A 16,335-nucleotide genomic window follows, 5' to 3' on the forward strand; every position below is an offset into this window, starting at 1 on the left:
TTTTTATATTGTGAAAGATACAGTTACGCCGAGTAAATTGATACCCAACATATCACGCTTCACAATTGCGCCCCCTCATGGAATGGCGACAAACTTTGACCCTTAAAAATCTCCAAAGGCCTTAAAAATTTTTACAGGTTACCAGTTTTGAGCTACAGGAGGAGATCTTTTGCTAGAATTTTTGCTCTTAGACCCCTTTCAAGCTGTGCCGCCACCGGCGTCAGTGGTAAAGCGGTGCTATTTTTAGCGCCGCTTTACTGTCGTTTTAGCAGCGCTATTAAAATCGCCCCACTAGTGGCTGAAAAGGGGTTAAATCTGCCTACAAAACACCGCCGGAGCTGCGTTTTTCCGGCGTTATCGCAGCGCTGCCCCATTGATTTCAATGGGGAGCAGTGGAGGAGGAGCAGTGAGTTTACGTTCCTTCACCGCTCTAAGAAGCTGCTGGCAGGACTTTTTCTGACACCCTGCCAGCGCACCGCTCCAGTGTGAAAGCCCGAGGGCTTTCACACTGGAGTAAATGGAGCAGCTGTTTTAGGGCGGTTTGCAGACGCTGTTTTTAACGCTATAGCGCCTGCAAAACACTCCAGTGTAAAAGTGTGTGGTTTGAACACCGCTTTCATATGCGGGCGTGACTTACCTATGCGTTCGCTTCTGCGCGCAAGCTCGTTGGGACTGGGCGCTGCAAAAAAAATGTTCCATACATTTTACTTTTACACTGTCCTTTAAAAAAAAAAAAAAATGGGTCACTTTTATTCCTATTACAAGGAATGTAAACATCCCTTGTAATAGAAAAAAAGCATGACAGGACCTCTTTAATGTGAGATCTGGGGTCAAAAAGACCTCAGATCTCACAGTTACACTTAAATGCAATAAAAAATAAATGAGTAAATGTATTTAAAAAAAAAATTAAAAAAATTCTTTAAGACCATTGGGCGGATGTGACATTTGACATCGCTTCCGTCATCCAATGTTATGGAGCCGAGTGGGGGCCATCATTCCCTCACTCAGCTCAATGCCTCTGAGGGGACAGGATCGGATCGTCTTTGCCGATACCGACGGCTCCGGTAAGCGGAGGCGACCGCAGCATGGCGGGGGGCACCATTCCCGCCGCCGATAAAAGTGATCTTGTGGAAAATCTGCCATGGAGACCACTTTTACCTGAAAGAGGACCGCCCGCCGTTGAAGAAAATACAGCTATCTGCTGCTATAACTCCGGTATTCTACGTCAAAGTACCGACGTATAACGACAGCAGGCGGTCCGTAAGTGGTTTTAATATGGCACAGTGGAGGTGTAGCACTGTTCAGCACTGTGTAGTAAAACAGCAACTATCTCTATCTGCAAACACTCTTTTAGCTCATCCTATCTACTCCAGGTCTCTCCAATACACCCTGACTGTATATAGCACCATTGTATATAAAGCCCTTTTTAGCAGGACTTTATCGTATAGCAGTAACTATCTCTCCCTACAGCTCTCACCGTCTAACACAAATTTACAAAATGCTGCCGGGAATGCTGACACTAATAAGGAAGGGGCTGGACCATAAGAAAACCCCCATTATTAACCCTTTTAAGCCACACAACCACAGTTCAGAGGTCATTAAGTGCAATATTGATTAGTGGTTGCTATAGCAGGGAAGGCCGGATCAATTTGTCTTTATCCCAAGCGGTAAACATCTTGGATTTGGATCCCCACCCTTAGGCTTCATGTACACTTGAACTTTGACCACCATCCGCAATTTTGCGCGTTTTGTGGCCTGCGGTCAAAACATTCCTATACTGAAAATGATTGTTCCACGTTCAGGAGAGGGAGGTTAACAGCAGCAACTCCTAAGCGATTCTAAAAACCTCTGTGTACATGGACACATAGGCTTTTACGGAGTTGAGTTTAGCAGCTTTTGGCATTGTTTTTCCAAAGCTACTAAACTGAACTCTGTAAAAGCATATGTGTCCATGTATACATAAACGATTCTAAAAACCTATGTGTACATGGACACATAGGCTTTTATGGAGTTGAGTTTAGGAACTTTGGAAAAACAATGCCAAAAGGTCTTAAACTCACGACCACAGTTCAGAGGCTAGGAAGTGCAATATTGATTATTGGTTGCTATATCAGTGAAGGCCAGATTGATTTGTCTTTCTCCCAAACAGCAAACAGCTTGGGTTTGGGTCAAACTCATGTTTGACCCAAACCCAAAGCTCATCCCCACTCTTATGCCTCGTACACACGATCGGATTGTTGGCCAACAAAATCATGGAATTTTGTCCGAAGGGCGTTGACCCAAGCTAGTTTTGCATACACACAGTCACACAATTGTTGGCCAACAATTACAAACGTAGTGAAGTACTAGACGTACTCCGTGGTTTTTGCAGCTCTTTAGCGCCACCCTTTGGGCTCCTTCTGCTAATTTCGTGTTAGTAGAAGTTTAGGGAGTGTTGATTCACGTTTTTCAGTTTGCACTTTTCATTTCATGCTTTTCAGTTCATTTCTGAACGGCCATTCGTCAAACAGACATGTTGCGGAAACAGAGAAGATAACATGTTATTTATTATTGGCCTTGGAGTTATTGCTTTGACATTATTTTTTTGGTTGAATAATAATGATTTGATTTGCTATATTTTCTATATTTTTGGATGCATAGAATGCACTTTTTGGTTAAGTTCTATAGAAAGCATGTCTAATTTTATTTGTTTTCTTTTTTTAATGCACAATAAAAAAATTGTGTAGAATAATACTTGGTTATGTGTTTTACCTCGAATGACAGCTTGGGAGTAGGCAGTTACATTTAAAAAAATACAATGTAATATTGACAAGGGACACCAACATAGTTGATCTTAAAAACTACGGGATAATGGTGTAGTGGTAACTTGCCCCAAAAAAAGAAAAAATCATAATAATATTATTCTTGATATCATTAGAAAAAAAAGCCTTTGAAAATTTGTTTACAAGAACTCCATCAGTATCACCAGCAAAGCAGCTTCATTATTATCCCATTAACCACTTGACGACTGCCTCACGCCGATGTACGTCGGCAAGGCGGCACGGGCAGGCAAAATCACGTACATGTACGTGATTTGCCTCCCGCGGGTGGGGGGTCCGATCGGACCCCCCCCCGCCGCCCGAGGCGGTCCCGTTTGGTCCCCCGGCGATCGGAGACGAGGGGGAGGCCATCCGTTCGTGGCCCCCCCCTCGCGATCGCCGCCGGCCAATCAGATCACTTCCTTTGCTGCTGTATGCTAAACAGCAGCAAAGGAAATGATGTCATCTCTCCTCGGCTCGGTATTCCGTTGCAGCGCCGAGGAGAGAAGACTTCACTGTGAGTGCACAAACACTACACAACACAGTAGAACATGCCAGGCACACAAAACACCCCGATCCCCCCCCCGATCGCCCCCCGATCCCGCCCCAATCACCCCCCCCTCCCTGTCACAAACTGACACCAGCAGTTTTTTTTTTTCTGATTACTGCATGGTGTCAGTTTGTGACAGTTACAGTGTTGGGACAGTGAGTATTACCCCCCTTTAGGTCTAGGGTACCCCCCTAACCCCCCCTAATAAAGTTTTAACCCCTTGATCACCCCCTGTCGCCAGTGTCACTAAGCGATCATTTTTCTGATCGCTGTATTAGTGTCGCTGGTCACGCTAGTTAGTGAGGTAAATATTTAGGTTCGCGGTCAGCGTTTTATAGCGTCAGGGACCCCCATATACTACCTAATAAATGTTTTAACCCCTTGATTGCCCCCTAGTTAACCCTTTCACCACTGATCACCGTATAACCGTTACGGGTGACGCTGGTTAGTTCGTTTATTTTTTATAGTGTCAGGGCACCCGCCGTTTATTACCGAATAAAGGTTTAGCCCCCTGATCGCTCGGCGGTGATATGCGTCGCCCCAGGCAGCGTCAAATTAGCGCCAGTACCGCTAACACCCACGCACGCACCGTACACCTCCCTTAGTGGTATAGTATCTGTACGGATCAATATCTGATCCGATCAGATCTATACTAGCGTCCCCAGCAGTTTAGGGTTCCCAAAAACGCAGCGTTAGCGGGATCAGCCCAGATACCCGCTAGCACCTGCGTTTTGTCCCTCCGCCCGGCCCAGCCCAAGTGCAGTATCGATCGATCACTGTCACTTACAAGGCACTAAACACATAACTGCAGCGTTCACAGAGTCAGGCCTGATCCCTGCGATCGCTAACAGTTTTTTTGGTAGCATTTTGGTGAACTGGCAAGCACCAGCCCCAGGCAGCGTCACGTTAGCGCCAGTAGCGCTAACACCCACGCACGCACCGTACACCTCCCTTAGTGGTATAGTATCTGATCAGATCAATATCTGATCCGATCAGATCTATACTAGTGTCCCCAGCAGTTTAGGGTTCCCAAAAACGCAGTGTTAGTGGGATCAGCCCAGATACCTGCTAGCACCTGCGTTTTGCCCCTCCGCCCAGCCCAGCCCAGCCCACCCAAGTGCAGTATCGATCGATCACTGTCACTTACAAAACACTAAACGCATAACTGCAGCGTTCGCAGAGTCAGGCCTGATCCCTGCGATCGCTAACAGTTTTTTTGGTAGCGTTTTGGTGAACTGGCAAGCAACAGCCCCAGGCAGCGTCAGGTTAGCGCCAGTACCACTAACACCCACGCACGCACCATACACCTCCCTTAGTGGTATAGTATCTGAACGAATCAATATCTGATCCGATCAGATCTATACTAGCGTCCCCAGCAGTTTAGGGTTCCCAAAAACGCAGTGTTAGCGGGATCAGCACAGATACCTGCTAGCACCTGCGTTTTGCCCCTCCGCCCGGCCCAGCCCACCCAAGTGCAGTATCGATCGATCACTGTCACTTACAAAAGACTAAACGCATAACTGCAGCGTTCGCAGAATCAGGCCTGATCCCTGCGATCGCTAACAGTTTTTTTTGTAGCGTTTTGGTGAACTGGCAAGCACCAGCGGCCTAGTACACCCCGGTCGTAGTCAAACCAGCACTGCAGTAACACTTGGTGACGTGGCGAGTCCCATAAGTGCAGTTCAAGCTGTTGAGGTGGCAAGCACAAGTAGTGTCCCGCTGCCACCAAAAAGACAAACACAGGCCTGTCGTGCCCATAATGCCCTTCCTGCTGCATTCGCCAATCCTAATTGGGAACCCACCGCTTCTGCAGCGCCTGTACTTCCCCCATTCACATCCCCAACCAAATGCAGTCGGCTGCATGAGAGGCATTTTCTTTATGTCCTCCTGAGTACCCCTACCCAACGAACCCCCCCCAAAAAGATGTCGTGTCTGCAGCAAGCGCGGATATAGGCGAGACACACGCTATTATTGTCCCTCCTGTCCTGACAATCCCGGTCTTGCATTGGTGAATGTTTTGAACGCTACCATGCACTAGTTGAGTATTAGCGTAGGGTACAGCATTGCACAGACTAGGGCACACTTTCACAGGGTCTCCCAAGATGCCATCGCATTTTGAGAGACCCGAACCTGGAACCGGTTACCGTTATAAAAGTTAGTTACAAAAAAAGTGTAAAAAAAAATATATATATAAAATAAAAAAAAATTGTTGTCGTTTTATTGTTCTCTCTCTCTATTCTCTCTCTCTATTGTTCTGCTCTTTTTTACTGTATTCTATTCTGCAATGTTTTATTGTTATTGTTATTTTGTTTTATCATGTTTGTTTTTCAGGTATGTAATTATTTATACTTTACCGTTTACTGTGCTTTATTGTTAACCATTTTTTTGTCTTCAGGTACGCCATTCACAACTTTGAGTGGTTATACCAGAATGATGCCTGCAGGTTTAGGTATCATCTTGGTGTCATTTTTTTCAGCCAGCGGTCGGCTTTCATGTAAAAGCAATCCTAGCGGCTAATTAGCCTCTAGACTGCTTTTACAAGCCGTGGGAGGGAATGCCCCCCCCCACCATCTTCCGTGTTTTTCTCTGGCTCTCCTGTCTCAACAGGGAACCTGAGAATGCAGCCGGTGATTCAGCCAGCTGACCATAGAGCTGATCAGAGACCAGAGTGGCTCCAAACATCTCTATGGCCTAAGAAACCGGAAGCTACGAGCATTTTATGACTTAGATTTCGCCAGATGTAAATAGCGCCATTGGGAAATTGGGGAAGCATTTTATCACACCGATCTTGGTGTGGTCAGATGCTTTGAGGGCAGAGGAGAGATCTAGGGTCTAATAGACCCCAATTTTTTCAAAAAAGAGTACCTGTCACTACCTATTGCTATCATAGGGGATATTTACATTCCCCGAGATAACAATAAAAATGATAAAAAAAAAAAAAAAATGAAAGGAACAGTTTAAAAATAAGATAAGAAAGCAAAAAAATAATAAAGAAAAAAAAAAAAAAAAAAAAAGCACCCCTGTCGCCCCCTGCTCTTGCGCTAAGGCGAACGCAAGTGGCGGTCTGTCGTCAAATGTAAACAGCAATTGCACCATGCATGTGAGGTATCACCGCGAAGGTCAGATCGAGGGCAGTATTTTTAGCAGTAGACCTCCTCTGTAAATCTAAAGTGGTAACCTGTAAAGGCTTTTAAAGGCTTTTAAAAATGTATTTATTTTGTTGCCACTGCACGTTTGTGCGCAATTGTAAAGCATGTCATGTTTGGTATCCATGTACTCGGCCTAAGATCATCTTTTTTATTTCATCAAACATTTGGGCACTATAGTGTGTTTTAGTGCATTAAAATTTAAAAAAGTGTGTTTTTTCCCCAAAAAATGCGTTTGAAAAATCGCTGCGCAAATACTGTGTGAAAAAAAAAAATGAAACACCCACCATTTTAATCTGTAGGGCATTTGCTTTAAAAAAATATATAATGTTTGGGGATTCAAAGTAATTTTCTTGCAAAAAAAAATAACTTTTTCATGTAAACAATAAGTGTCAGAAAGGGCTTTGTCTTCAAGTGGTTAGAAGAGTGGGTGATGTGTGACATAAGCTTCTAAATGTTGTGCATAAAATGCCAGGACAGTTCAAAACCCCCCCAAATGACCCCATTTTGGAAAGTAGACACCCCAAGCTATTTGCTGAGAGGCATGTCGAGTCCATGGAATATTTTATATTGCGACACAAGTTGCGGGAAAGAGACAAATTTTTTTTTTTTTTTTTGCACAAAGTTGTCACTAAATGATATATTTCTCAAACATGCCATGGGAATATGTGAAATTACACCCCAAAATACATTCTGCTGCTTCTCCTGAGTATGGAGATACCACATGTGTGAGACTTTTTGGGAGCCTAGCCGCGTACGGGACCCCGAAAACCAAGCACCGCCTTCAGGCTTTCTAAGGGCGTGAACTTTTGATTTCACTCTTCACTGCCTATCACAGTTTCGGAGGCCATGGAATGCCCAGGTGGCACAAAACCCCCCCAAATGACCCCATTTTGGAAAGTAGACACCCCAAGCTATTTGCTGAGAGGTATAGTGAGTATATTGCAGACCTCACTTTTTGTCACAAAGTTTTGAAATTTGAAAAAAGAAAAAAAAAAAATGTTTTTTCTTGTCTTTCTTCATTTTCAAAAACAAATGAGAGCTGCAAAATACTCACCATGCCTCTCAGCAAATAGCTTGGGGTGTCTACTTTCCAAAATGGGGTCATTTGGGGGGGTTTTGTGCCACCTGGGCATTCCATGGCCTCCGAAACGGTGATAGGCAGTGAAGAGTAAAATCAAAAATTCACGCCCTTAAAAACGCTAAAGGCGGTGATTGGATTTCGGGGCCCCGTACGCGGCTAGGCTCCCAAAAAGTCCCACACATGTGGTATCCCCATACTCAGGAGAAGCAGCTAAATGTATTTTGGGGTGCAATTCCACATAGGCCCATGGCCTGTGTGAGCAATATATCATTTAGTGACAACTTTTTGTAAATATTTTTTTTTTGTCATTATTCAATCACTTGGGACAAAAAAAATAAATATTCAATGGGTTCAACATGCCTCTTAGCAATTTCCTTGGGGTGTCTACTTTCCAAAATGGGGTCATTTGGGGGGGGTTTGTACTGCCCTGCCATTTTAGCACCTCAAGAAATGACATAGGCAGTCATAAACTAAAAGCTGTGTAAATTCCAGAAAATGTACCCTAGTTTGTAGACGCTATAACTTTTGCGCAAACCAATAAATATATGCTTATTGACATTTTTTTTACCAAAGACATGTGGCCGAATACATTTTGGCCTAAATGTAAGACTAAAATTGAGTTTATTGGATTTTTTTTATAACAAAAAGTAGAAAATATCATTTTTTTTCAAAATTTTCGGTCTTTTTCCATTTATAGCGCAAAAAATAAAAACTGCAGAGGTGATCAAATACCATCAAAAGAAAGCTCTATTTGTGGGAAGAAAAGGACGCAAATTTCGTTTGGGTACGGCATTGCATGACCGCGCAATTAAAAGTTAAAGCGACGCAGTGCCAAATTGGAAAAAGACCTCTGGTCCTTAGGCAGCATAATGGTCCGGGGCTCAAGTGGTTAAAGAAGAAGAGAATTGTGCTCTGCATTTGGAGATTTCATAATTTGCCACGTTACGAATGTTAATTCTCCATTACGAACGCTAGTTTACAAGACCGGCCGCTTCCGAGCATGCGTGTTTGTACTTTGGACGACAGACTTCTGTACACAGGCTCGGAAAATCCAACAACACACTTGTCTGCGGAAAATTTGAAAACCTTCTAGCCAACATTTGTCCGTGGAAAATCCGACAACAATTGTCCGATGGAGCATACACACGGTCAGATTTACTGACAACAGCCTGTCATTACACATTTCCCGTGGGAAAGTCCGATCACGTTTACGAGCCTTAAGGCTTCATGTACACTTGAACTACTTTGACCGCCGACCGTGAATTTGTGAGTTTTGTGGCCTGCAGTCAAGATGTTCCCATCCTGAATGCCATTCTTCCGTGTTCAGGAGAGGGAGGTTAGGAGAGGATGAACCTCCTCTAACAGCAGCAGCTCCTAAACGATTCTAAATGCCTATGTGTAAATGGACACATAGACTTTTACGAAGTTGAGTTTAGGAGCTTTGGCAAGAGAATGCCAAAGGGTCCTAAACTCAAGTTTAGGAGCCGCGAGTGTACATGGAGCCTTAAGCTTGTAACTTTCCATTTTTTTCATATCACTCTAAAAGTCACAGGCCACATTAAAAGGACTCTTTCTCTGTTGTGTTCTATTCAAAAACTTTCTTTTTGCTTTGTTAAATGTCCCCCATGGCAGTGTCCAGCTCTCTGTGTCCATTTTTTGACACTAGCTTGCATATTAGCCTTAAATATGGCCAAAATTTAGTATCAAGAATTGCCCCCTCCCATCCTTAATTAACAGGATGTATTGGGTGTAAGTGACAGGTCTGGTTTCTTAGTATGGTAAATGAGTAAAATCACTTTTCCTTATCATTTTATGGACTCACCTCCATAAGATCTTGTACCCCAGCCGGTCACCCAGCACTCCGTACCACAGGGGAAGGTGGTGATGTTAGATGGCAGACAGATTGGCATGATGTACTGAGTATAGGTGATAGGTGTGGCCAGCTGCAACAGGGTGATGTCTCCAGGGCCTCCTTCAATAATATAATTACCATTGACGATGATTTTCCTTACATTGGCAACGACTGTATGAGGGCTGATCACATTCAGCTGGTACATGCCCAAATATACTTTATAATTTGATACCTGGATAGGTCTGCAGAAAGAAAACAGAACATAATATGTATAAATGAGGACCCATCTGCTGCAGAAGGCAGTACAATATCATTACTATCAATGAACTTTAGAATCTAATGAATAAAAATACAATTTGTTCATAATGTGTTCTCTATGAATGCGCTTAGCTTGAGAAAGGAGCGCGCCCCACAGCGCATGCTCTGAAATGCATTTCTTAATGGCAGTACAGCCCATACCATTGACTCTGCATTCCAGCCCCCCACTCGACTGCCTGACTGAGGTGCAAGCCTTGTTTTGGATCACGATCGTATCCCGGAAGTCTGCGCTGAACACACAAGCCGACAGCGCAGAGGAACAAGACTCCCTTCCACCAGAAACCTGCAGAGATCACATATGGCTTCTACTGTAATTCCCCGTGCCGGACTAACAAGTCGCTACATGTGAGTGCTTTTAATGGAATTCTGTCATTAACTAATACAATCTTACTAAGAGGCGCCTTTTGCTGTTTTTCTTCTTCTATGAATGGCCTATATGTACACAAGTCCAATGGTATAAACGTAGGCAGGGTGGTTGTTTAATCGCAGTAATCTCTATTGACAGTTTAGAAATAGAATGCAATTGTATGTAATCAAGTGGGACCTAAAGGCTTCGTTCACACCTAGGTGCCCTGGATCGTGGTTGGAATCCCCATGATTCTGCTCGCAATCCCAAATCGTGGGACGACCTTGCGATCCCGTCACTTCCAATGGCATCCCAATCGTGGCATGACTTTGCCTCTAGTGTCGCCCGACGATTTGCGGTAAAAACAGAAACGTGGGATGCCTGTCGTCCAAAGGAAGATCCGGAACTACTTCTGAGCAACAGGCGTCTTGCGATTCTGTTTGCATGGTTTTACCACGGTTCGTTGGGCGACAATCGTGGCAAAATTGTGCTGAGATTGGGGTGCCATTGGAAGTGACAGGGATTGCAAGCGCGTCCCACGATTTGGGATCGCGGGCAGAATCATGGTGATTCCGCCCACGATACGCGTTTTGCGGTAATTCGGGATCGCGGGCAAAATCGCGGTGATCCCGTCTGCGATTCGCTACGCCTAGATGTGAACATAGCCAGAAGGTTAAAAAAAGATAATATCTGCTAAACAAACCATAGCTCATTCCTGGAGACCCCCCTCACTGAGCCTGGTTGAAGTTAAAAATAGAGTACCGCAGGCTATGGTTCATGCTTAAAGTTGTGGCGGTCCTGTGTAATACAATCGCACGCTATACCAAAATCTGGCAGCCTTGGGTGGATCATTACCCCCCAACCCACCCCCCTACAAACACACACTTTGATCCTGTGCTTTTGTTTTAATGCTGACAGCTCAACATCTCTAATAATACAGAGCCACCTACTACATGTCCACGTCATTAGTGGCGGCCGCTCCATTAGGGACGCTGCCCCCCTAATCCATGAGCCAGCCTCTAATCTACATGCAGGGCACAGGACTCATAGATTTCAATAGGGTTTTCTTTTTTCTTTGAAGCACCTGAGGCTCTAATTGACTTTGAAAATGGTGGGCTCAGGGTGCAGAGCACGGCACCACGAGCCCACCCAGTTGTGTGACAATGGCGAATTAAAATTCGCTATTGTCTTCCTGATTCTCCTCCCGGCCAATCAGGAAGTGGGTCTTAAGACCCTATTGGCAGAGAGGAGAGGCGACCTTATTTGCTGGGAGCAGAAGCAGGGGGGGAAGCCGCCGAGGAGGAGATGCAGGGGGAAGTCGCCGAAGCTACCAGTGACCAGTGACCTGGATGGGGTAAGTGTGTGGCTGGTGGGTCGACGGGCAAACGACGGGGGGGTTTGTTCGCCGATCGACCAAGCGATGGTGGGGGTTGATCGATTGACCGACCAGGTGGTTTGTTTGTCACCCCCCCCTCAAAAAAAAATGGAGCACCAGCCGCCACTGCACGTCATATAGACCTCTGGGATATTATCTCCCCTCCCCAGCTTTCCCTTCCTACCTCACCCCCCCTCCTTTTCTTCCCTTCTTTCTTCTCTACAGTTTCCCCTTCTTCTTGTTCTCTCTTAGGCAACCCGGACCCTTGCCATTTATTATTAATGTTGGTATTTAAGCGAACGTTTTTTCAGTTTTTTTATGAAGACCTTGATTGCAATGGGTTTCCTATTGCCCCAGCTTTGTTTGTTTTGAGACTTGAGCCAGCGGCTATATTTTACTTTTCTTTTAGCCTTTGATTGTTAATTTTACTATGCTCAGCTGCATTATTTGTTGTATGTATTACTACCCAAACTTTTGACCACTGTGTTTTTATCTCAAGCATTGTAATATGCTTAAAACTAAACACATATATTGAACAAGAAAAAAAGACAATATCAAAAATTTAAAAAATATGAAGGATATACAGTAATATATAAAATAATGCAGCTCTGTATTGACTAATACATCATTACATGTGTAAGCACCTGAATCTGACTTGGTACCAGCCTCTTAGGCTGCTTTCACACTGGGGCGTCAGCGGTAAAGCGTTGCTATTTTTAGCGGTGCTTTACCGTCGTTATTGCAGAGGTTTTCGGCCGCTAGCGGCCGAAAAAGGGTTAAAACAACCCGCAAAATGCCGATGTAGCAGTGCTTTGCCGGCGGTTCGGTGGCGCTGCCCATTCATTTTATGAGGCAGGAGCGGTGTATACACCGCTCCTTCACCGCTCCAAAGATGCTGCTTGTAGGAGTTTTTTTAACGTCCTGCCAGCGCATCGCCTCAGTATGAAAGCCTGAGGGCTTTCACACTGAGACTGCAGGGAAGCCGTTTTTTGGGCGCTTTACATGCGCTATTTTTAGCCCAAAAGTGCCTGAAAAATGCCTCAGTGTGAAAGGGGTCTTACAGTCCCTGTACAGCGGAGCTCAGACTATGGAAGGGATTAGCATCACAGGGAACCAACCAATCAGGTGCAGCTGTGCATGGTAGCCAACCAGCTTCTATTGTCAGCTTGTTCAATTAAGCTTTGACAATAAGGCTGGATTCACACTGGTCCGACAAACGCTCCGACATTGGGAGCTCATGTCGCATGATGTGTGAAATTCAATGTTTCCCTATGGGAGCCGTCCTAACTGATCCAACACAAGTCGTTCCGACTTTACAAATGCTCCCTCTACTACTTTGGTCCGACTTTGATCCTACTTCAGCCTATTGACTATCATTGAAGTCGGATCAAAGTCGGATCGCCGTCTCGCATGATCCGACTTCGGCACGCGACTTGTGCTGAGATGATCTTGAGGGGGAACTCCGCGCCAAATTTTAAATAAAAAAACGGCATGGGTCCCCCCCCAAGAGCATACCAGGCCCCTAGGTCTGGTATGGACCTTGAGGGGAACCCCCTATGCCAAAAAAACGGCGTGGGGGTCCCCCCCAATCCATACCAGACCCTTATCCGAGCATGCAGCCCGGCTGGACAGGAATAGGGGTGGGGACGAGCGAGCGCCCCCCCTCCTGAACCGTACCAGGCCGCATGCTCTCAACATGGGGGGGTTGGTGCCTTGGGGGAGAGGGGGGCACGCTGCGGGCTATAGCGAAGGAGCCCGGTCTTCAATCTTCTGCCTTCTGCCCTCTTCTCCTGATGTTGACACAATGCTTTCTCGGGCTGGAATGCACTCTGGGCGCTCCGCTCTGACTTATATAGGCAGTGACCCCGCCCCCTTATGCCGTTACAGTCCCTGGGCATGCTGGGACTGTGACGTTTTAGGGGGCGTGGTCATCACCCGATGACCACGCCCCCTTATGCCGTCACAGTCCCAGCATGCCCAGGGACTGTGGCGGCATAAGGGGGCGGGGTCACCGCCTATATAAGCCATAGCAGAGTGCACAGAGAGCATTCCAGCTGGAGAGAGCGTCATGTCAACATCGGAAGAAGAGATGAAGAGAAGAAGCGGCGAGACAGCAGCGACAAGACAGCGGCAGCAGACCGGGGGCCCCCTGCTGGCAAAAGAGCTGAAAGAAGATAGCGGCGGGGCCCGGGAGAAGAGGCGGAACACCGGGAGAAGTCGGAAGAAGACGCCCCCCCAAGTCGGAAAAAGATTCCGGAGCTGCCTAATAAATTAATCTTGAAACCTGTGTACTGTGTTTTTTTTTTATTGACACTTTTCCCTAGGTGAATGGGTAGGGGTACCATGTACCCCATACTCATTCACATAGGGTGGGGGGCCGGGATCGGGGGCCCCCTTATTAAAGGGGGCCCCCGGATTCTGATAAGCCCTCCGCCCGCAGACCCCGACAACCAACGGCCAGGGTTGTCAGGAAGAGGCCCTTGTCCTCATCAACATGGGGACAAGGTGCTTTGACGTGGGGGGGCCCGCAGCGCGCCCCCCTCTCCCCCAAGGCACCAACCCCCCCATGTTGAGGGCATGCGGCCTGGTACGGTTCAGGAGGGGGGGCGCTCGCTCGTCCCCACCCCCATTCCTGTCCGGCCGGGCTGCGTGCTCGGATAAGGGTCTGGTATGGATTGGGGGGGACCCCCACGCCGTTTTTTCGGCGTAGGGGGTTCCCCTTAAGGTCCATACCAGACCCAAGGGCCTGGTATGCTCTTGGAGGGGGAACCCATGCCGTTTTTTATTTAAAATTTGGCGCAGAGTTCCTCCTAAAGATTCATACCAAACACAGTGCCGGGCATTGGCGGGGATCCAAGTCGGATCCCCGTTCATTGAAAGTCGGACACATGCCGGCTTCGTGTCGCAGGGCAAAGTCGGATCCAAAGTAGGACAGCTGTCGTGTCGCACCAGTGTGAACCCAGCCTTAAACCTGGAAGCTGATTGTTTACTATGCAGAGCTGCACCAGATTCTCTGTGCACCAGTTTTAGTAAATCTCCCCCCAAATTCTTTGCAGAGCCACACTGTGATAAATGAGCCCAAGACTCAAGCTGAAGGTTCAGCATCTCAGATACTTCAAATCCGGAAATGATGTAACAGTGGTCCAGTGCTCTCTCTCTCTCTCTCTCTCTCTCTCTCTCTCTCTCTCTCTCTCTCTCTCTCTCTCTCTCTCTCTCTCTCTATATATATATATCTATCTCTCTATATCTCTATATCTCATTCAGTATGAACTCAATAGCTGAATAAGGGGCCCAATATTAGCACTCATACAGTGGCTCCTTGGTGACATAAACCAATCAATGATAACCAATGATGCACAGTGCACACTTGACAGTTTTAAAGTGAACACTGTATAAGTATTCTATAAACTGTATAAAATATTAACACTGTATCAATAAATATGGACATGACAAATTGCTATAGAAACATTTTCTAAAAGCAGAATGATTGGTGCCTGATGGAAGAATTGGTTTATAAAGGTAACATGTTATACTCACTTGTGGATGCAATGTGCTGCCGTCATAACCCACTCCGGTGAGATCAGGGAGCCTCCACATAAATATGTTCCACTTGATTCTTTATCTATAACAGCGACCTGCCAGGGCCACTTCCCATCCAATGAATCTGTACCACCAACTATCCGACTGGACACCAACGGGGAACCGCATACTGAATAATCTGCAGCACTAAATGCATTGCCAGCTGACACAAGCAAAAAAAAAAAACTTAAAATTTGAGTTTGAATTTGTTTAGTTTGTACAATATAATCTATACATAAATAATACACACAATCAATTAAACTAAATTAATTTGGTATGTTACCTTTCAGGGGATAAAAATCTTCAGGGCTCATTCTGGTGCAAGAGATTTTGATGACACAAATTTCAGACATATACTGTATCTTCAACATCCAACCCAACCAATGTATACTTTGTTTATGTTGCCTGGGTTATTCTATCTGGAAGACGATCTTGTGAATGAAGCATGTCATCACAACACCCTTCATTTACAATGTAAAATGCAGGAAGTAGACAAGTGCGATTCCTTTCATTAAGAATTTAAAAACTATAAATAGTTTGCCTATTTTTCTAGTTTGGCTTTTGTTTTGCTTATTTTTTATTTTTTTGGGGCGTCTGTGGGGGTTACCTTTTTTTTCCCACTAACACAGAAAGAGGTGGGTGGGGGGATTAGGGGTGCGGGAAGTGGGGACTAGGTGGAGAAGCCAGGTAGCCCTTAGACCAGGGATCTCCAAACTACGGACCTCGAACTGTTGCAGAACTACACGTCCCATGAGGCATTGTAAAACTCTGAAATTCACAGACATGACTAGGCATGATGGGAATTGTAGTTCCTGAACAACTGGAGACCCCTGCCTAGACAGTAGGAAGATCGGAAAAGGGTATTTGAACTTAGAAGAGGGTTTCCGCCACTTCTCACTTGTCTCTTGCCTCCTTTATTGGTGGAGAAATGTTATATATATGGTTTTAAGAATACGCTTCTAGGGGATACACCTTATATTATATGTTTTTAATTTTATATATATTTTAGGGTCTATGAAACCCATGTTGTTTCTTACAGTTTTTTTCCTTTGCTTATTCTATAAATATTACCTGGGTTTTTGATTGTGTTGTATCGTTTGTATGTCTTTTTTTAATTGAATAAAAAGAATTTAAACACAAAAAAAAGAATTGAAACGTACAAAATTTGTGTGATTTAGTGATTCGGATGTATCTCTGAATCACAATCGTAACAAATTTCAATGAATCAGAAATACATTTTAATAAAAATAACAAACTCATTTGTATTCATGCATTTCCTTTGGATGA

General features: G+C 45.2%; 1 protein-coding gene across 1 annotated transcript in view; it reads right to left on the bottom strand.

Annotated features, from left to right (window-relative positions):
• Positions 1-15,362, bottom strand: part of LOC141147932 (serine protease 33-like) — a 28,150-nt gene extending 12,788 nt beyond the window's left edge. Inside the window, exons 1-3 of the mRNA XM_073635091.1 lie at positions 15,332-15,362; positions 15,007-15,277; positions 9,401-9,672 (exon numbers count right to left, since the gene is read on the bottom strand). Of these exons, the coding sequence (XP_073491192.1) occupies positions 9,401-9,672; positions 15,007-15,277; positions 15,332-15,362 (574 nt within the window). The remainder of the gene's footprint in view (positions 1-9,400; positions 9,673-15,006; positions 15,278-15,331) is intronic.
• Positions 15,363-16,335: the final 973 nt, after the last annotated feature.

This window comes from Aquarana catesbeiana, linkage group LG06 (assembly GCF_042186555.1).
Source record: "Aquarana catesbeiana isolate 2022-GZ linkage group LG06, ASM4218655v1, whole genome shotgun sequence".
In the NCBI taxonomy this organism is placed as follows: domain Eukaryota; kingdom Metazoa; phylum Chordata; class Amphibia; order Anura; family Ranidae; genus Aquarana; species Aquarana catesbeiana.